This window comes from Galleria mellonella, unplaced genomic scaffold (genome assembly GCF_026898425.1).
Source record: "Galleria mellonella isolate WM207_F2 unplaced genomic scaffold, CSIRO_AGI_GalMel_v1 utg63, whole genome shotgun sequence".
Classification (NCBI taxonomy): domain Eukaryota; kingdom Metazoa; phylum Arthropoda; class Insecta; order Lepidoptera; family Pyralidae; genus Galleria; species Galleria mellonella.
In genome coordinates, this window is record NW_026442130.1 from 11976720 (window position 1) to 11999911 (window position 23192).

General features: G+C 34.5%; 2 protein-coding genes across 3 annotated transcripts in view; one reads left to right on the forward strand and one right to left on the reverse strand.

Annotated features, from left to right (window-relative positions):
• Nucleotides 1-471: 471 nt before the first annotated feature.
• LOC113521652 (protein fem-1 homolog B) lies at nucleotides 472-21591 on the reverse strand. Of its 2 annotated transcripts, none has more exons than XM_026907257.3 (14): nucleotides 21254-21591; nucleotides 18810-18963; nucleotides 14166-14410; nucleotides 12175-12322; nucleotides 11433-11587; nucleotides 10741-10866; nucleotides 10226-10423; nucleotides 8724-8807; nucleotides 8253-8348; nucleotides 7175-7282; nucleotides 5847-5983; nucleotides 5185-5303; nucleotides 3886-4005; nucleotides 472-2790 (listed from the first exon to the last, which is right to left on the reverse strand). In XM_026907257.3, exons 1-14 carry the CDS (start codon nucleotides 21395-21397, stop codon nucleotides 2630-2632), a joined length of 1995 nt encoding a protein of 664 aa, XP_026763058.1. In that variant the 5' UTR covers nucleotides 21398-21591; the 3' UTR covers nucleotides 472-2629. The 2 variants fall into 2 exon arrangements, with proteins under 2 accessions (XP_026763058.1, XP_026763059.1); XM_026907258.3 differs by having other exon boundaries at nucleotides 473-2790; nucleotides 7175-7255; nucleotides 21254-21590.
• A 711-nt stretch (nucleotides 21592-22302) lies between these two features.
• Nucleotides 22303-23192, forward strand: part of LOC113521615 (transmembrane protein 214) — a 30188-nt gene continuing 29298 nt past the window's right edge. The window contains exon 1 of the mRNA XM_026907199.3: nucleotides 22303-22506. Coding sequence (XP_026763000.2) covers nucleotides 22389-22506 — 118 coding nt within the window. The 5' untranslated portion in view covers nucleotides 22303-22388. The remainder of the gene's footprint in view (nucleotides 22507-23192) is intronic.

Genomic DNA, 23192 nt, shown 5'->3' on the forward strand with positions numbered 1-23192 from the left:
AAATTAGTGTATGGTCCCGGCATAGAATAAGCCACCCCTTCCGATCCCGTGGGTAGATAATAGGTAGTAGCGTCCCTCTTAAAACAGCTCCAATGCCTAACTGCGGTTGCTAATCCGCCTGCCAAGCGTGACAACCATTGGCAATACCCCCAAAGGGGAGGCTGATGTTCAGCAGTGAACAGTTAAAGGCTGATATGATGATGATATTAAAAAAAAGGTCGCTCAATTTGAATAACCTCGTTAATTTGTAGCAAGTCATGGAGTTACACTGTTATTAGTATTAAAAATTGAAGAACAATTTTAATAAAAACGTTTATGTGTATCTGTAGATGGTAACACTATTTTGGGGTTTGAATTATCGAATTTCGAATTAGTAGAGCGCTCGTTGTATTATCGACTATTTATATAATATATATATATATATATATATATATATATATATATATATATATATATATATATATATATTCATACTGTGATTTTTCAGCGTTTTGTAAAATTTTCATGTAGCATTTATTGGTAAGTATTAGAGATTAGAAAGCAGATTGCATTATATAAAATTTACAGACTGAAAATCAAGTTTAATATCTCCCACTTAAGGGGCATTCTACAAATGAAATTGAATACTTTTTCCATATATATTTCTTCTTTTATTATAGAAAAAAGTACAATTTCACTAGAAAAACACGTTATTTGTTTTGAAAAAAAAAAAAACAGCTTTCAGATCATCAAGGCTCAGATTTTGTAGTTTTTTCTTTCTAAAGAAACATGGATTATGTTTTTTAGAAAAAAAAAATTACATCTTCACTGATAGAGCTTACCTGTTTCGATTTAAGCTTGTATATGGCATTCATATATGTATATGGCGAGCAAATTGTATTGCTATTAAATTACATGTCATTTTATTATTTTGAATTCTATTTTTATAAGCATAATGTTTATTTTTCCATCCATATTTCCATTTAAAGCTATTATTAGCAATCTATTAGGAATTAAAACAATTTTAGTATACAACATTATTATCTAAAACTTCTCTCAGTCATATTTATTAAATAATATAGCACATTTTAAACAATACAGTTGAGACGGTCAACGTACGTAATGCCAATAAGCATTAGTGTTACCATTGTAACGTCGATTGTCGCTCAATCCGATTTGAGTATCGATTATCGAATAAGATTAGTCGATCAGTCGTATTAATTTAAATGCACATTACGGATTTTCGAAGCACTTTGTATTATCATAATAATGGTAGAATTATAGTTATAATTTGTATGAGATGTAAAGTTATTTCTATGTAGCCAACTATATGTAATAATTTCTCTTTTGGTGTTAAGTTTTAAAGCTTTTGAAGGGATATTTCTAGGGATTCTGGGATATTTCTTATAGAAAAAAAATTAAATTAAAAAGAAGTGTAAATAATTGGTATGTAAGATTGGACAAGTAATTTGAAATAGAATCGTTTCAACGATTAACCTAAATCTTACTCGTTAGAGAGGATAATTAAATCCCAAATTAAATAAAGAAGCAGAATCTTCCAATTTAATTTTTGTATATACAAATATTATCTTTTTAACAATAAAGATACACCCTAAAAGCGATGCTACCTATGTCTTATAAATAAGATACAATGACTATTATAAAATGTATTTAGAAAGGTCTGAATGCTATATGGTCATATCTATTTACGCTGCTAAAGGCACGATTCTACTTTACCATAAGTCAACCATAAACTAGTAAATAGTTACATAGACATGAAATTAATTTTCTCGATTCCTACGCTTCCTATATACAGAGGTCGCTTTGTGACTATATGAATAACTATAACAATTACTAAAACTAGTATAAATAATAAATTAATCAGATCATTTCATGTAACACAAATTCAAGATAGAATACATAGAATATTAATCTATAATGTGTCTTTGAAATGAAAAAAAAAATTAAAATGAAACATTGAGGTCGAATCTGAGGCGTTAATTCTCTAAGTCTTTCCCTTAACGTAATATTTTAATTTAATAATTTCTCGAAATTATTGTTTCATGGACCATCATAAATTGTTACAAATTTAATTCATATGTGTCTTCTCATTCATTTTATTAAACATTCAGCCCGTCTGATGGTAAACGGGGTTACTGTAGCCTATAGACCCGTTGTTGACCCTAAAGAAACCTTAATACGCCCATTTTAAAGAACTTCATGCTGTAGTCTCTAAGGAGAACCTCGGCAGAAAGATCATTACACGACCTGAATGTGTGTGCAGTTTCGCCAGAGTTTCCCTCCGATTTAGGGAAATGGCAACTCAGAATTGACACCAATCATTCAATCCATCGATATTTTATCGATATTATCATTGTACATCACTAAACCAAGGTCACGTTTTTGGTTTATCTACTGTTCTGTTAGATTCTATTGATATACAATCTGTTGCGATAATAACCTGTCAATTACGCAATGCTATAGAGATACAAATACTTGTTAGAAGGATAAAAATATATTTGATTCTATGTAATTATTTTCTTTTTTAACACATCCCTTCTATATTTAAATTGAAACTATTGTCTATGGTGTTTATAAGCGCTTTGGTTGGATACGAAATCCGTAATGTGCTGGAAGATTCTAGATTAGGCTAATGCTGCATTGCTGTTACCCCGTGCATGGTGAGGAATCCATGGAGGTCTCGGGGTACTTGCGAGGGGTTGTACTTGGCTCCGTGCATGGCCAGCGTGGCCGCAGCTAGGCAAGATAGCCGCGGACTTAGCGCTGCCCGGACTAGGTGTTCTGCTGGACCTGGGAAGATTATTGTTTCTTATTTTACTAAATTCTACTCGCGACTTTGTCTGCGTAACTGGGTAAAAAGTAGTTTATGTCCTTCTCCATTCCAAATAGAATGCATACCAAATTTTATGATCGTTAAAAGGCTGAGATGTAACAAAGTTATGTTTATAATATTAATAAGCATAATAAATAGATTTGTTTTTTTTTTATACAACTTAGAATGACAAACAAGCTGACGGCCCACCTGATGGAAAGTGGCAACTGTCGCCTATAAACATGAGCAGTACCAAGGACATAACAGAGTATACTGTTTCGCCCATGATACCCCCCATGCGTTGCCATTCCTGAGGTCTCAGATGTTATTCCTCTGTACCCTGTGAATTCACGCCATATCCCACCCTTCAAACCGAAGCCATGTAAACACAACTGCTTTACGGTAGAAACACGAATGGGACAGAAGTACCCAAGCAATCGACTTTTGTACAAAGTCTCTCTCTCTATTTTTATGCATATTAAAATAGCGTCAATAGCTAAAAATAGTCGCGTTTTCTCAATCAAATTACTACCGTATGTTTTATAAAATAAATTGAGCGATTGATGAATGTGGAGGAAGCGAAAGATGTATATTTAAAATAGAGAATTTAGCGTTCAACTATTTCTTCGTACCTCAGTGGAAAACAGGTGTGATGGATATGCATTTATTTATTCATTTAACTTCATATATATAACAAAGGTATACATGGCGGACATAACACCTAACTAGGCTGTCTGTACCAGTCAACCACATATGCACTAATATGAAATATCTAATATATATATATATATATATATATATATATATATATATATATATATACATACATATATATATATATATATACATACATATATATATATATATATATATATATATATATATATATATATATATATATTAGATTTTATCCATATTACAAAAATTTTGTTACAACGATTTGGTTTTTAGTTTTACGACCGTTTTACAACTTTCCATAAAAAAAATATAGAAAATTATATTTATAATCAAATATACACATAAAGTAAATGTATGTATGTATTGATTGATTGAATAGAATTAAAAGATCTTACTTCCAATGGCGGCGACCAGCGGCGTGATTCCGTCCGCGTCCATAGCATCGACGTGTGCGCCGCGGCCGAGCAATTCGCACACTGCGCCGCACACTGCTTCACTGCCTTGCTCGCGCTCGTCTGCAACCATCATCATAGCAGGCGTTCATTTTATATTAATTTTTTTTATTATTATAAATAATGTTTTACATGTGTCTGACAATAACTATCCACTACTAAACATAAATCTTCCCATAAGTGGGGGAGGGTTGCCAATAGTTGCCACGCTTGGTAGGTGGGTTGGCAACTGCAATTAAGATTTGGTGATGTTTAAAGAAGGATGATGCAGCCCATTCCTCGACCATTAAGTTGACACTATAAAAATCAGTGTGGTCTCCTGATGAATTTGAAATGATGTGTTGATAGGTGACAAGATGATAGGTATGGATAAAAAGGCAGGTCAGTTAACTAGCTCGTCGTAATAAGCACACTTGGGAATCAGCACGATGGTTTCCAAGGAAGGCCACATGGAGGTCGACCTGACAGGGTATATTGTTAGCAATGGGGACTTGTAGTCCGTAAGAATATACTACAAAATAAAGGACTAAATACTTTAACAACTAAAATAGGTTCGCTAATCGATTAGTTTTTTTATAAATAAGAGAATAAATATTATGGTACATTAGCTTTGACCCGCGACTTCACCTGCGTAACCGGGCAATGTTCATTGATGAGGATAAAAAGTACCCTCTGTCCCATTCGTGTTTCAACCGTGAAGCAGTTGTGTTTACATGGCTGTGTTTCAGTTTGAAGGGTGGGATATAGCGTGAATTTACTGGGTACAGAGGAAGAACACCTGAGTCCTCAGGAATAGCAACGCATGGGGGTATCATGGGCGAAACAGTATACTCTGTTATGTCCATGGCACTGCTCATGTGTATAGGCGACGGTTACCACTTTCCATCAGGTGGGCCGTCAGCTTGTTTGCCATTCTAAGTTGTGTAAAAAAAAAGCCACTAAGAGACAATAAACACACTTTCACATTTATAATATTAGTAAGGACTAACTTGTTAAAGAATATTGACATATTTAGGGTTTTTTTTTTCCAAGTGGGCAGGGAGGAAGCTTCGTTCGGATTATGGGATGGGCACCAGCCAATTCTGAGATGGGTATGGCTTAAACGTCATCATTATTTCAGCTGTCAACTGATGAACATAGGTCTCCTTCTATTGAAGGGTGGGGGAGGAGTTTGCCAATAGTTGCCACGCTTAGCAGGCAGGTTGGTAACCACAGTTAAGCTTTGATGTTCATTACTCATACCTGGTGTAATTTGGTAGGATATGAGCGCGACGTGGAGCGCCGTCCTCCGGGAGTCGTCCGCGGCGTCTATTTCTAAACCACACTCCAGCAGCAACCTCAGTGACCTTGTACAGGGGAATCTGTAAATATGTTGATGTCGATAAATAATTTGCAGAAAAATATAATTAACAGAAATTAATATGGCCCTACAGGGAATCGAACCTCATCTTTGCAGATCAATATGTCCACCACTGCATCGCAGAGGTCCTTGTTGTATCAGCCGTTGACTGTCTCCTTCTATTGGAAGATGGGGGAGGAGTTTGCCAGAAGTTGCCACGTTTGGCATTCGAGTTGGCAACGGCAGTCAAACTTTGGTGATGTTTTAAAAGGGACGCTGTTGCCCATCCCTCGACCATTAAATTTCCTTAGTCGCCTCTTACAACACCCACGGGAAAGGAAGGGTTGGCCCATTCTATGCCAAGACCTATAAGGCAAGTCATTGTATAACTTTAAATGTTATAATAAAGATTTAAGCGTATCAAATTCAGTAAGCGCTGACACGCTGCAGAATAAACAAATACGGAGACATCTACTGTCTCGTTCTGTCTCAGCCGCGGCAGTAGCGAAAACGTATCTATCGACAGATAGAACAAGCTTCTAATAAAATGTGTTCAAATACTAACTGACAAACGTCGCTAGTATGGAAGTCGTCGACGGGCGTCCGCCTGTCGGCAGCCAGATGTAACAAGGTCTGTCCGGATCGCAGCCGAGTGTTTCTTAGACCGAATATCGCGCGGCGGATCGAACTTGCCGTCTCGTCCTGCAAATCAAATATTATATAATATAAAATAATAGGTATAGATAAAAAGAGAACATTTTACACTCCTATTAGTGTGTTACAGGTGCAAACCCCTTCCAAACCATATTACAACATACCAATACATATTGCACAATAGCTGTTCCCACACAAAGAATCCCAGAAAGAATGAAGACACACTTTACAAAGAAAATTTGATAAAAGGGAAAACCACAGTATGGTGGGAAGAATTGGTGATGTTTTAAGACACGGACGTACGGTGTATATTTTAGGAATCAATCACCATTCATAGATATAACTAATATTATATAATTACTAATTTTAAATAAAGACTCTGTGTTAAATTATATTAAACGACATTGTGAAGTTAAATAGTATTTGTTTTTTAAAAAACCGTTTACCGACCGTCAGAAAGTAATAAGTGTATAAACATACGACATGTTTGTTTTGAATTGCACGTTAAATAATGCATTAAAGTGTATATAAATAAAATACGAGGAAATATGATGGCTGTTAACATTTCCATTCAGGAATGAGGTGACCGTCAACTAGTTTTCAATGCTGAGATGCATAAATAAAAAAATAAGAATAATTATATATTGTATAGATAAATGGAGTATCACTAGATGGAGTGATGATCTCAAATGCATTGCAGGTGGTTCAAGACTGTTCCTTATGACAGTCTATAGGGGAGGCTTATGTCCAGCAGTGGACGGATAATGGCTGAAATAATGATGATGATTATATATTGGGTACCATAAAAAAACTGACTTCAACTGTGACCAAAACCAGTTATATTGCTCTAAAAACTAAACTAATGAGTCAATTTTGATAAAATTTCTATTAAACCAGTTGTAAGTATATTTTTTTAGTTAAAAAAAGAATTTTCCAAATCGTTTTGCAGCTGCAGGAGTTGTGAGGTGAGAAACATAAAAAAAAATATAAGCAAATTGAAAAACTCCTTGTTTTTGAATTCTGTTAGAAGGAAAGATTCTGGAATATTTTTAAGACATTTTAAATTCAATTTTTTTTTTTTAATACATCTTATACTGCTGGTTAGCATATGTCTCACATGAACTCGAATTACACTTATTCAATACCAGATAGTTGATACCTATTTTTGAAAATTTGCTCATTAAGAACAAACAGAATATAATGACAAAACAATTTGAACTTTAAGCACATTATACATACGTCACTATTCTTATTCTCCAACAGTCTCGCAGCCACAGCGACCAGGTATAGAGCGGTGCGCACGTTGCTCTCGTACTCGTCCTGCAACACCAGAGCGCGCACCAAACTCTTCGCGTCAATACTCGTGACAAATACCCGTGACGTTACAGTGACGGTGTTAGTATTTATGTACGCACAGCACTATAGCCCAATTCTTAATTTGAATTTGTAAAACGATATTTAAAATTTCGCGCATAAATTTTTGGTCTCTCTCAAGCGGGCGTCAGTTTGGATATAAAAAAAAGTTTGCCTGAAATCTATGCAACCAATTCACATTGAATTTGAAAAGTTGATACTACAAAGTATTTTGATTATACTTATCGATATTTTGGACAGAGGCATTATTATAAATAATCGTGCAAAGCTATGAATTTTCATTTATTTTATTGTGTTAATACTTCTAGATGGTTGCATAGATTCATTTTCTAGTTTCGTCAGTATAAGGCCAGTGCCACCTCTTACATATAACATTATCCATAGTAGAATATTAATATTTTTTTGGAGGCAAAGCAGTACGTTGGTAAGTACTTTTATTGAAAAATATTAAATATACTATCGTAGCGTCAAAACCGATATCGTTTTACTGTTCAAAATTAAAATTTAGACTATAGTAATAGTCAGATAAGCAAAAATATTCTATTGTAATCTACACGAGTGAGATAACAAAAATATATATAACAAGAAATATATAAATATAAGAACAAAAATTTTATATATTATATTTTAGTAATGGCAAACTAACTATCTAACTAATGTTTAATTCAAAACACGATTGCCTATTATTTAATACTAACTATGGCTTATATAACAATGATTTTACTCCAAAATGAAACTGTAACTTTTATTGAATTAATATAAATAAAATTTAATTTACTGATAGTGTGTGCTAAAACACGTTCTATCCTGGCAACATTTACTTTCCAGGACCATTTAAAAAATATCATGCAAAGCAGCGAGCTGAAGCATATAAACCATTGTAGCTAGGAAGCGAATGACAATGCGACCAAATGATGTAAACAATCACGAATATGGAACATACTATTAACGACTCAGGGTCGTGATTCAATTGTGGCTTTTCCAGTCTCTTTAATCCTCTCCTGAGTTCCTCCGCGCACGCTTCTAATACGTAACCAACCTGCAAAACAATGCTCAGTATAAATTTACGATTTGACATTTGACAACCTTGATAATTTATTTCACAGTGTGGTCTAAGCATAGAATGGGCCACCACTTCCTTACGAACAGGCCAATGACTATTTTCAACCGACTTCAAAAAGAAGCAAATTAAGTTAGCAATATGGTTGTTTTTTTAAATATTTTTTACCTCAAAACTCCATCATTTATAAACTAATTTGGATTTTTATTTCTTTTTTTATTTGAAAGAACATAAAGATTAGTCTCACATAAATTTTATCAAAATCGATTCAGCAGTTTAACTTTTAAATCATAATAATTGGTTTTATAACAATTCAAATTGGTTAAATAATTTATATAACTTATAATAATGTACCTGTATTAATGGTAATTCTATGCCAATGTGGATCATCTGTGAGAATACTTGAGCAAATCTGAGCAGGTCCTTTACAACCGATACCTGCAATCATTTAAAAAAAAAAAACATATATTTTTTAACAAAATATAACTCGAAGAGGACTATTGCATGAAATCGCTCGCATAGTTGAACGTCATACAGGTTAGTAAAATTGAATATTTAAAAAAACTTGGGCTGGAAGAAACAAACTAGGCTTCCGTAGTGCCGCGACCAGGATGCGTTACGTATATGTGACCCCTAGACATGTGACAAGCGTATCTATCGATGGAATCGATATCGAAAGCGAATCCGTGAGTTGGAATGAGGCATCCAATGTTGCTAACTCATTGTATCTCACGGACTTGCTCGCGACGTCGATTCCATCAATGAATTCGCTTGCCATTTGTCTAGAGAAAGTGATGCATCAGCGATGCGGTTTTGCCAAAATAGCAGTATGTTATATATCTGGTAATCGCACAGTGGCAACAAGTTACATATCCGGTTATGGATAGTCCATCACTTCCCTAGTCTTATCGCAGGGAGGAAGGGATTGTTAGTAATGGGAATTAGCAACCACATAGTAATAAACTCTATCAGGTCGGTAATAGATCCCCTGAAAACCAGTCATTGATCATGGGGTAACTAACCTGCTTCATCCTCACCTATCATTCCTCACTGGTGCCTCGCCAGTATACCGATAGCACATGCGGAGTTACAATTCCTTTATTATCCACTAAGAAAAGACCTGCCCGTAATCTCCCTTAGAAAACATCGTGCTGAATTCCAGACGTATATTCATCATGCCTTTATATCCTCACTGGTGCCTAGCCAGTGTATACTGTTAGCGCATGCGTAGTTACCATTTCGCTATCATCTATTTAAAAAAAGTCTTGTCGCAATAGCAACGCATTATATATCCGCTATATGGCCGTGTGGTTCCGGCATAGAATAGGCTACCCTCCCTTTTCCGTGAGTGTCGTAAGAGGTGATTAAGGCGAGAGATGGGCAGCAGCGTCCCTCTTTAAACATCTCTAAAATCTAACTGCGGCTGACAATTCGCCTGTCAAGCATGACAACTATTGGCAAACCCTCCTAGGGAAGACTTATGTTACATACAAGCAATTACAAGTTTAGAATAAATCCATTCATATTGATAGGAGTCCGTTTTCTTTGTATTTGAAGTCAATTGAAGTTGAACATATCTACGCTATTATTATTATTGTTACAATATATATATAAAATGGAATGGTAACCCCGCTTGCGCTGGCGGAGCACCAGTGAAGGGTAATCGATGAGAATGAAAACAGGCCAGTTAGCCCATGACGGTGAATTCATAAGGAATTAACCATGATAGTTTACAGGGTAGAACCGCGTGGAGGTCGACCTGGTTGGGTATAGTGCTAGCAATGGGATTCCCAGTCTCCATTATTAACAATCCCTTTCCCCCAATATGTACGAGTATATATTAGCCCCGTGCGTACCTGGTTGTGCTGGCGCAGCAACAGCGCGTGTCGCCAGAGCGCGAGGCAGCGGTCGAAGCGCGCCTCGTCCGCGAAGACGGCGCCGCGGAAGACGACCGGGTGCGGCAGGTCGGGGCTGGCGCGGCCCAGCAGCCGCTCGCGCACCGCCAGCCCCTCCATGTGCAGCGCGTGCGCCTGCCCGTGCAGCCGCTCCACCTCCTGCGCCCGCCGTATACCCATACATACAGTGTCTCCATACAAATGCTTCGATAAAAACGGCTCAACTTTTTATATGAATATTTTTGCCGCTGTCAATTAAAATGAGAAACAGGAAGGAGAAAGTATCTATAGGGTTTGTATACAAAGCATAACATATATAGTATCCATCCATCAAAAAAAAAACTTATAATAATTTCTTTTGTGCACAAAGAGTTCATTATTATTATTATTATAACTCAAAAATAATATTATGTAGATGTAAAACTTATCAATATATTATAATATCTAAATACCATAAAAAATATAAACATGCGCACCTCTAAAGTAGTGCTTTCCCTCCAATTGTCATATGCAGGGATCGGATCCGCAGGCTTCTTCAACATCAGGCCATACCGTGTGTCGTATCGCATCGCCATCGCTCTGTGTAGGTACTGATATGCCATCTGCAACAAAAATATTATGTATACTTAATAAATTAAATAAATAAAGATTTGTTCTGCAATATAAGATATGACGGAAAGGATATATCTTGACGTATCTATATTTATTTAAATACAGATACGTCAAGATAGATTGTGTGCGTAAGTATATAGAATATTAATAAAAAAAGAGTCAGCTAATTGCCAAATTACCTAACTCTTTTGACAAAAAGTTTATTTATTTACTTTTTATTGCACAATAAAACTTTGTACAAATGGCGAGCTTAATGCCATATGGCATTCTCTACCAGCTAACCATTAGGTAAAAACAGAAAGCGTATAAAGGGCAGATGTGGTGAAAAATTTGTGACATAATTATAGTGACACAAGTTGTGTTTACTTATTATATGTGCAATCATACACATATAATAACATTACTTTTAATATATATGGATATACAATTACATATTAAATATATACATACAAAAGTTGACCAGTTGTTGAGGCTCGATGGTTTATCTATACAATCTAAGTGGAAGGTCTATGTTCAATAGTGGACAGATAACGGGTGTTGTGTGGTGTATACGTACCCTGAGGCAGTAGTACTCCTTGTCGTTGGCGAAGGAGGCGCCGAGCAACTCGAAGGCCTCGATGGCCTGCGCGCGCGACACGTCGGGCCGCGCCGCCAGCACCTCCACCACCGACGCACGCGCACGCTCCGCCGCGCACTGCAGCGGCGTCATGCCTGCCGGCATCGTACAAAATTTATTATTATTTATTTATGTATCATTTATTTATTTAGTCATTACTACATATATGTGTACATGGCGGACTTAATGCTGAAAGCATTCTCTCCCAGTTCAGCCATAGGGAAGTGTCAGAATACTCAAATGCGGTACTACTAATTATTGATATACATACATACTAAATTACATATATAAACGAATAAATATATCTATAAATAACAAATATACTTACACATATATGACATATACTATATTATACACGAAATTGAGAATAATATAAAGCATATACTGCTCGGATAAAGTGAAAAAGTGAGCATGAACTTTTTTTTTAATGACTGTTTAGTCGGTAGTCTCTTGATGGTATCAGGAAGGGCATATTAATGTTATATTATTATTTATGTACTTTTATTATTTACGTATGTAGGTATGGTCCCTTTATAGGATAAGTCCGCCATTGTATATTAAATCTTTTGATGTATTCAGTACGAATTATGTACAATAAAGATTTTACAATACAATACAATACCCCTCCCCTCTCAATGGTATTGCTATTGTATAGAATCTGCATTAAAATAATTTGCCATACCGTTCTCATTGGTGAGCATCTTAGCGTGGTGGTCTATGAGGGCGCAGACAACGGCCGCGTGGCCACACTCGGCCGCGAAGTGCAGCGCGGTAGCACCGCACAGTGCACGCTCGTCCACTCGCGCTCCCATGTCTAGCAGAAACTGGACCTACGGCAACATTTTTATTTTTTTTTTATACTTAATCCCCAATAGTTCTTAACTGATTTAATTTATATAAAAATTTTGCCCCAAAAAATACCGATTTGAATCGAGAAAGCCCGTTTATTTTAAAAAACAAACTATTTAATCGATTTTGGACTAATCTGTAAATATATTACTTCAAATAAAAAAATAATTTTTCAAATCGGTTTATAAATGACAGAGTAATGAGATAACAAACATAAAAAATTTTTATTGAAAATCTTCTTTTTGAAGTAATTCGAATAAAAATTGCAGCTTCAATAATCACAAAATTAAAACAATTTAATTTTTAAATAAAAATAACTGGTTTCTCCACGTGCAGTTGGTTTTTAAGAAGTACAATGTATTATCTGCAAAGCAAAGGCTGCTAATTGCAGTTTTTTTTTCTTTACAATTAAAACAACAATGACACACCAGAGGGAGACTTTGTACAAAAGTCGATTGCTTGGGTACCTCTGTCCCATTCGTGTTTCAACCGTGAAGCAGTTGTGTTTGCACGGCTGTGTTTCGATTTGAAGGGTAGGATATGGCATGAATTTACTGGGTACAGAGGAATAACACCTGAGTCCTCAGGAATGGCAACGCATGGGGGTATCATGGGCAAAACAGTATACTCTGTTATGTCCATGGTACTGCTCATGTCTATAGGCGACGGTTACCACTTTCCATCAGGTGGGCCGTCAGCTTGTTTGCCATTCTAACTTGCATAAAAAAAATACATGAAACTTCTTCCACGTTCTATATTCAAATATTACATTACAGAATGTAACTATATTGTATAATTGTATAACAGAGTATAACTGTACACTCTTACACGAGATTACGTGATGTTTTATATACTATATGAGATTAAGGTATGTATTCCTTCTTAAAAGGTCGGCAACACACATGCAATTTCTATAATGTTACTCTATGGACAGCGGTGACCACTTATTGCGTCTATGTCATAAAAAAATAAAATTGTTAGAGTATTCACGACTGCAGGACTGCAGTCGTTCTCTTAGCTGTGCAAAACTTACTTGTTAAATTTTTTAATGATACGTAGAGTGGCAAAAAAAGCTGACGGTCCAACTAATCGAAAATGTCGCCTATAAAGGGTTTTTTTTTTGATGAGTGAAAATGGAATGGTAACCCCGCCTGCGCTAACGGGATACGCTGGCGGAGCACCAGTGAAGGGTGATAGATAAGAATGAAAACAGGCCAGTTAGGTCATCATGATGAATTCATCAGAAATTAACCATGATAGTTTCCAAGAACCGCGAGGAGGTCAACCCGGTTGGGTATATTGCTAGCAATGGGATTCTCAGTCTCTGTCACTAACAATCCCTTTCCCCCCACCTATAAAGGGTTGGGTTTATATATTGTTATTATAGTAATGCGAACTACCAATCTCATTGCTAATAATTTGAAAACCATCATACTGAATTCCAGGTATATTCATCACGATGGGCTAACTGGCCTGTCCTTCCAATCTCACTTATCATCCCCCCAGCATATACCGTTAGTGCAGGCGGGGTTACCATTTCACTATCACGCATTAAAAAAATCCGTTGCCTATAGACAGCCATGAAGACACATATGTACAGCAGCATGAACAACCCAGAACATACTGCGATACCCATGCTGCCGCTCATGGGTTGCCATTCTTGAAAACCATAGTGTTCTGCCTGTGTAACCTATCATTTCAATAAACAGCACACCTGCAATGCCGTTGGTGTTGTGGGTGACTATGAGCGGTGGTAGTCACTTACCATCAGGTGAGTCGCATGCTCGTTTTCCCCCTTTGATGTAAAAAAAACATAGGACTCACCACATCTAAATGTCCTTTGTATGCTGCAATCATCAAACACGTGTTGTTGTATTTGTTCGCTTTGTGTATGTCAGCGCCATGCCTGACCAGGTACTGGACGATATCGAGGCGGCCGTCGAAGCAGGCGGCGCGGAGGGGCGTACTCAGCGTTTTGGTGGCGTGGTTCACGTTCGCGCCCGCGCGCACCAGCCGCTTCACTATGTTCAGGTGACCTGCGCCCGCAGCGCACCATAGTGCTGTTGCACCTGGAATTAAATATTTATATATGTATAAACATTATAATAGAAGGTAAGATAGAAGGAAGGAGGGGAATGGGAATAGCGAATACTGAAATGACAAATAGAGAAAAAAAGAGAAGAAAAATATATTGAGCCAACACCAAATTATATGGGACAAGAAATGTTTGCCATGAAAATTCAAAAATTACCATTATTATGTTATGAGAGCGCTTTTTAAATAATCAATCAGATACATTGAAAATGTTCAATTGTTTTCGAAAATTAAAAAAAAAAACCTTCATTATAACGGCTTAAAGTTTACTCATTTCACAGGTATTATCATAATGTTTTATAGCATTCCCTTGTATTGTAAAATTTTTATTCAACATAATTTACATTGGACACATCAAAAGATTTAATATATCATGGCGGACTTATTCCATAGAGATATTACAGTTAACTTTTGAGAAGTTGATAGGAAACTACAGAATGGTCCAAGGTAAAAGCTATACAGCTAAAAATAAAATTCAATAATATCTAGTTAAAATTAAATATATAATACAATAAAAATTACTTGATACACCTACATATATAAATAATAATAATACATAAATATTAAAAAAAAATAAATAATAAATAAATTAAAAAAGAATCTGTTTTCATTGATTTAATTATATCTACTTACATTTCATACATACATGCAATTCGCAATCATAAGAGATATAGTCTAATACTAATAAACAAATATTCAAGAACACGTTATATGGATATTAGATTTTGAGTGAAACTGGCACATTTACAAATTTCAAACACTCCACGAGCTTCCCTCGCACAGTCACTGAACTAAACAAACGCATTATTAGATTAGGGATAAAATTAATTTTCTGAATAATACCCACATGCCTATCCTACGCTAGTAATAAGTGTTTCTACGTAACACAATAATGAGGTGACAAATTGTAACAGTACAAACGATGTGTCAGCGTTTTAATATTAACATTTTGCTCGTGAATATTATAAACGTGACAGTTTGGATGTTTCTTACTCAATCCCACTTACAAACAGATTAACCATATGTTAGATTAACATGGCGTGAATTTACTGGGTACAGAGAAATAACACCTGAGTTCTCCGGAATGACAACGCATGGGGGTATCATGGGCGAAACAGTATACTCTGTTATGTCCATGGTACTGCTCATGTCCATGTCCATAGGCGACGGTTACCACTTTCCATCAGGTGGGCCGTCAGTTTGTTTACCATTATAAGTAGAAAAAAAAACACAGTGTATTTTATAAACTACTTCAAAAGAGAAAAGATGCGAGAATTAATAATGTGAAAGTGTTAACTACGCCTAATCGGCTGATTGCATTCGAATAAAAATTAAACACAGATATCCTGAGATTGCTCCATAAAGTACTTCCTACGAGCAAAGTCAAGGAACCAATCAAGCTAGTTAAGGGATAAAGACTTCCAAACTCACCTCTATGACTATGAATAACCATTTCGTCAAGTTCATCGACTCATTCACACGCTAGTCGATTCTCAATAACGTATATAATTATACGTGATTAATAATTGGATTCATACGATTCCTGAGTATTATAAAGCGACAGAAATGATTCACAGTTGCAAATAATCGATGGAAGGTAAACACGTTGAATGCATCACGAAAATGTCGCCAGCGCTGCATCTAGCCAACGAATGCACGCACCGCTGGGAGAATTTATAACCACTCCGATTAATTACACTAAATCATAAAATGTACGGAACAAAGAGAGATGTATGGCAATACGCCAACTCAAGTACAACCGGTCAACTTCGTTTCCTTTGTATGTAAACGGTGGCTAAATATACCTGCGAAAGCGCGCGACGACACAAAAAAAATGTAAGTCAACGTTCTTTCTTCCCCAAAAAAAAAAGTGGAACAAAATCGTCTTGAGCATTTCGTTTGTTTGTTCAACGCGGTTTATATATCGACTATTATTGCTATTATTCGTTGGACTTGACAATGAAAATTATCTAAACGTTTCTATCTAGATTACAGTAATAAAGTGGAACAGCTGACCGAAAATAGATTCTCGGTATAAAAATAAACGAAAGGAAAACACCTACCAATGCATCTGATAAAAACCAATCTATCCATGAATAATGTGCGAATTCTAATGTTAGTAGGTATGTCGGTCTGTCCATTTGTATCATACTGTATTAATTTAAATATTAAATAATGTCGGTAGGGGCCTACCTACGGACGTATATCAACCAAATAGGCGACGTGCTGAAGAATGGCCAAGTTAAAAGTACCCGTAACCGGCGAGCTTGTATGAAAAGATTGATGAATGTGGTAAAAGTGAAAGAGGTTTGTTTGTATCGAAGCATTTGACGTTCCATTGTTTCTGCCTACCCTATTGGGAGACAGGCGTGACAGATATGTATGTATGAATGTATGTGAATAACTGCCAGACAGTTGAAGCTTATGAATGGAGCGACATATGAACATCATCATCGTCATCGTCATGAACATTGGCCAAATAAAACATATTATAATAAAATTACTATCTCTCCGCTATTTTCTAAACTGGTATCCCTAAATACATAAGGGATACCCTTTATAACCATGTAAATTTTTTTAAAACAAAAATAGATATATCTATTGTTTTCGATTGTTTAAGCCATAATTTAACTCCACAAAAAAGCAGACTTCAATTGTAATAAATCCAGTTAATTTGATTTATAAACTAAACTAAGGAACCGATTTGAATAAAATTTACATGAGACCAAACCGAAAGTATATCCTTTCAGATAAAAAACAAAATAAAACAGTTTATAATATGAGGAGTTATGAGATAAAAACTTAAAATGGCGTGAATTTACTGGGTACAGAGGAATAACACCTGAGTCCTCAGGAATGGCAACGCATGGGGGGGGGGGGGGTATCATGGGCGAAACAGTATACTCTGTTATGTCCATGGTACTGCTCATGTCTATAGGCGCCGGTTACCACTTTCCATTAGGTGGGCCGTCAGCTTGTTTGCCATTCTAAGTTGTATAAACAAATAAAAAAAAAATTCACTGTCATTTTTAATATTAATTAGTAAGGAAAGTAGGATCGTAAAAAACACGCAAAGTCACGCGTACCATATAGTATTTATACATTCTTTGTTTGCCGATTCTTAGATCTAAATCGAATCAGCCAATGACCTTATGAACGTACGTTACAATAATAACTTTGTTAAAAAAAAAACAACTTAGCTTCTATAATCTACCTATATTACTGTGTGGTCCCGGTAGAGAATGGATTATACCTTCCTTTCCCGAGGGTGTCGTAAGAGGCGACTAAGAGAACTTAATGGTCGAAAGATAGACAGCAGGTGTCCCTTCTTAAACAAAGCGTAACCAAAGCATAACTGCGGTTGCGAATCCGCTTGCCAAGTGTGGCAAATACTTGCAAAATCCTCGAGGCTTATGTTCATAATGATGAGTCTATTTACATGATATACTAGTGATCAGGCCCGACTTCACATGGGTAGATAGAATTTTCGAAAATAATATATAGCCTATATGTGTATATTGTAGCTTTCTATAGGTGAAAAAATATTCTACTCTGTTGAGTAATTTTTTAATTTGTCCATTATAAGCAAACAAAAATAAAATCTATCCTCTTTACAATATTATTGGTATAGACAAGTCTCTGTCAGTGACTTTGTTCATTTCAAACAACTTCAACCAGAGGGAGACTGTACAAAAGTCGATTGCTTGGGTACCTCTGTCCCATTCGTGTTTCAACCGTGAAGCAGTTGTGTTTGCATGGCTGTGTTTCGGTTTGAAGGGTGGGATATGGTGTGAATTTACAGGATACAGAGGAATAACACCTAAGTCCTCAAGAATGGCAACACATGGGGTGTATCATGGGCGAAACAGTATACTCTGTTATGTCCATGGTACTGCTCATGTCTATAGGCGACGGTTACCATTTTCCATCAGGTGGACTGTCAGCTTGTTTGCCATTCTAAGTTGTATAAAAAAAAATTCAATTACCATTTCAACAAGCTGTTATTTTGGAATCAGCTAGTGGAACTATTTCTAAAAGTGGAACAGCTGCAGCAGGTTCCTTTTTTTACTAGTTTTAGACCAGTTTGCATAGGCAAAAAGGTTGTCTATAAAACCTAAGGATGAAATATATCTGCATATTGACCCAATAAAATAAATAAAAATAAAATAAAAATATGGATATATTAAATATTGATTATTCAATATACATAAATAATACTGAAATGAAGAATTCAATTAAAATTAATATTGACTGTGTGATGTGTGATTAAGTGTAGGTTTTTCAGCATAGAATGTCTAGAAAAAAACTCAGTATATAGATATCAGGGCGGTATTGATATTAGCCAGGTCATTGTTAGGTAACAAAACTACTAACCTTCTATAACATATTCATCAAATTTCACTGTTCCTTCTGTTTCTATTCTGACTGGAGGTCGGAATTTGTCTAAGAGTATCCTAACACATCCTTCCCTGCCGTGTCGCGCCGCAGCTATAAGAGGTGTACACTTCACCCCATCACAGCATACGTCCTGGAATTTACCATTGTACAGATTAATATTGAGAAAAGGTAAAATAAAATTTTATTAATAGGAATCTATATGTGATAGATAAAAATAAAAATCATAGTCTTGTATTTATTGTTATTTTTATTTTAATTAATGTATCAACTGTCACTTCAAATTTTTAAGAACTAAATACCTTTTTGTTTATAATTTGTATTTAATTATGACTGGAGCTCCATAAGAAGTTTGTATTATTTGCATTTCTAAGTTTAACTTAATCAAGTAATTTTTCATTGTATTAGTATTGTATTATCTGTTATCATTAAAATGACAAAAAAAAATCTTAATTAAATGAAATAATCTTAACATTTTTATACAATTTTCAATGTTTAATCCAATAAGTATGCATTGCCAAAACACTTCTACATTCAAGGAAGTAATATAAAGACAAAGAATATGGCAATTATCCATTATATTCTAAATATGGTATGTGACTCAATTTTATATAAACAACTGAAGGAAAACAACAAATTTACAGGGTACAGAGAAATAACACCTGAGTCCTCAGGAATGGTAACGCATGGGGATATCATGGGCGAAACAGTATACTACACTACTACAAAAACAGTATAAAAGGAACAAATTAAAATTGAACAACACTGTGCAAATAATTAGAGGAGGAAATAATTAGCATAGAAGTCTCCCTATTGAATGCACAAATTAATCTATGAGATAGAATGAGATGGCAAGATCCAATATCTTGTACTTTCCCATATGAGTAATGTTAGTCACAATGTTATCAATAGATTTATTAGCCATTTGTCTATGGGGACTGTAAAACCCTAGGTAATCCTACTGTGGATAAATATGAGAAAATAAAATTATATCCAATAGTGGGATCTATTTTATTTTCTAATGTACATTTGATTATTTTTTTAAACAGTTTATACATATATTATATAGAGGTAAAATTTTGTACAAAAGTTGTCTGCTTGGGTACCTCTGCACCATTTATGTTTCTGCTGTGAAGCAGGCATGTTTGCATGGTTGTGTTTTGGTTTATCCATTAGGATGGGATAATGCAAAGAAATTACAAGGTACAGAAGCATAACACGTTAATTCTTGTGAATGACAATATATTAAAAGTATCATGGGTGCCACATTTCTGTCATGTCTGTGGTACTTTTCATATCTATAGGTGACAGTTACCACTTTCCATGAGGTGGGCAGCCAACTGCTTGCCATTCTAAATTGCATAAAAAAAATAACTGACCTCTTTTTACCCTCACCTATCATCACTCACTGGGACCCCACCAGTTCATTACCACAGGAGAATTTACATTCCTTTTCACTCTCTACTGCTATAAATTAAATTAAACTAATATAACAGAAACATCAAAATATTCTGAGAATAAACTCACTTCTGAGATAAAATCTTATCTTATTTTCAATCCAATCTTCACTATATGAAGATTTGTTTCAAAAACATAAATAACATGTCAAGTTCAACGACATGTCATTTACCTGTACATGTACAGCACTGAGACATAAATAAATTTGTTGTGAAATTAATGATTTTTCTTTCATAATAATGTACATATTTTGTTAATTATTTGAAAAGCAACAGTTATCAATTACAATAGATATCCTAAATTTGTCAATACAGCATGATTAAGTGCATTTTAATTATACTTAATAATGAGAATTTTCAGAAGCAAATAACTATATTAGTTTATTTTTAAATATAAATTTATTAATTGAAAGATTGATTAAATTTAAAAGTTGCAGTACTACTGGTTCAAACAAGCTGAAATAAACCAAACATTGTTGTAATAACAAAAAGCCACTATTTATTATTATTGTGTATTCTAACAACTTTCTGAGATATGTGGTATGAAAAAGTGACATTATTTATTAAAATTAGAATATTTGAAAACCAGGATGACATTGCAAGAATTTCTTAAGTATAAGCAAAGTTACAATCATAAAAATATTTACACTAACCCCAAATAATTTTAAATGTAGATATATATTGAACTATTAAAATAGAATGAGATAAAGTAAATGGGATTGTAGACTGATGGAGTAAATCTGTAATCGGCCTTGACTGATACCAAGGTTATGCATCAGTAAAAACAACGTGATACGACGCAAATCTAGATTTGACGACGCAAGAAAAATAATTCATAACACACGCGTTAAAGCGCACAAAAGGTAACGCGGTCTGTTAAAAATAGATTATTATCATTTGGTTTTAATATGACACTAACAAAACACTTAAGATACGGGCAATGAAAGAAAGTTACGTTTTACTCACATTGTTCACTAGTTCATCAATTTCGTCATATTTTTTTTCAAATAACAACGCATACAGGGTCAAAGACATTCCATCCCTCGCTGCGAAAAACACCCTTTCTCTCAAGGCGCTCAAGAGATCATACATCATTTTCTTTTTCTCCATTATCTAACAGTTTGAGATGATTTATCACAATTAGAATGATCACTAAAATGCTACACTTTCTTATTTTGTCGAATTTGTAATCAAATTTAGAATCACTTGGAATATTAATTCATTTCACGAGAAATAATGGAAACTAAAAAATTATCTGAGCACTTCTATAAGATTAACTATACTGACTTGTAAATTGAAGAAAACAAAGTGACAGCTGACTGGGTGTCAATGACATACAGGTCTTCGAAATGACACTGTTAGAATATCTTACACACGTCGATAGATTATGTTATTATTCTAAATCTATGAGCAAAGATCATAACCGTATAACGAGGATCTTAATCACACAATACACATTTATGTTGATATTATTAGCAACATAGTGTATGAAAAAAATTACTGAAAAAGATTATGAGTTTTTTTTTAGGAGAATAATCGGGTATGTTGAAATTATTAGAAGTTTTCTATTTTTTACGTCTTTACGCAATTGCCAATCTACCAATTTTTTAGAGCAATAAATAATCTAAGACTACTTAAATTTTTTCACTTTCAGTGTAACATTTTCAAAATTTTGTGATTTTGAAAATATAAATTAACACTTTAGACATATAATAATGAATTTTATTATTACATCCGTGATTAACACAAAAAAAGAATATTGTTGTTATGGGGTTCTAGTTAATTTCTAAGTTGTATTTGTATTTGAAGTTGCTAACCAAATTTATGTGTAATACACATTTTTTATTTTGGCACATCACATTAATTTAGCCGTTTACGGTATTATTAAAAGTTGTTATGTTAAATAAGAATAAGCACCATCCGCGATACAAAACGCAATTTTTGGCCCTTGCCACGTTTTGTCCAAGTGGAATTTGTCGACCAATCAGAAACGTCTCTATTTCTGACTTTTTTGTTTGTGCCATTTGATTTTGACGTGTAACCTGTCGCTTTCCCTTTATTTACAAAAGATTGAATTGAACTATTTAAAAATCCTTGCATTATGTCTAGCGGTCAATGGGAAGTTGTTGGAAAAAGCAAAAAGTCGCAGAATGGGAAAGTCAAAAATAAGGAGGAAGACAAAAAGTCTTTCAAAAATGGTCCTAAACTTGAAGACATCGGTAAGTGGTGTTCAGTTTTTATTTTTTATTGTGTACTGTATCAATTTATTAATTCTCTTTAGTAAGTATTTCTTATCGCTATTTTATTTTTAACAAAATACTATTTCATTTATTAAAAATAGTTACATGTTATTATTGAATAGGTATTAAATTTTGATTCTCAAATGTGTAAATCTAGGCAAATATGTCAGGATACTGACACATTTGATGCTAAATATTTTACAGGATACAGGTTCACAGAAAGTTTTATTTATAGGCTCATTTTGTGCTTAATTTATAATTTTACTATTCCAAGATATATTTAAATGGACATAGATTTAGCATCTGTTGCATTATAAAGAATATTTTTATATTAAACTGTATACGATTTTTAAAACTGTTGAGGAGTGAGTATCAGTAAGAGTAGGGAATTTGCTTATATTTTCTTGCAGAATACAAGGACTAAATTCAGGTTTGTTAACACACAAAATGCAATGAGTGTGATTGAGGTAGAGCAGCTGTAGTCAAGCTATAATTTAATTGCTTTACTTTTAAATACCTAAATAAATATACATTTTTTAAAGTTAGTTTTATTATAAAAATAATGTTATTAATGTCTATATGGCATACTATTATTAATGACAATATAATATTATTATTATTAAAATGGTTTTTGTTTTTATTCTGAAAATGAGTATTTTTACTTC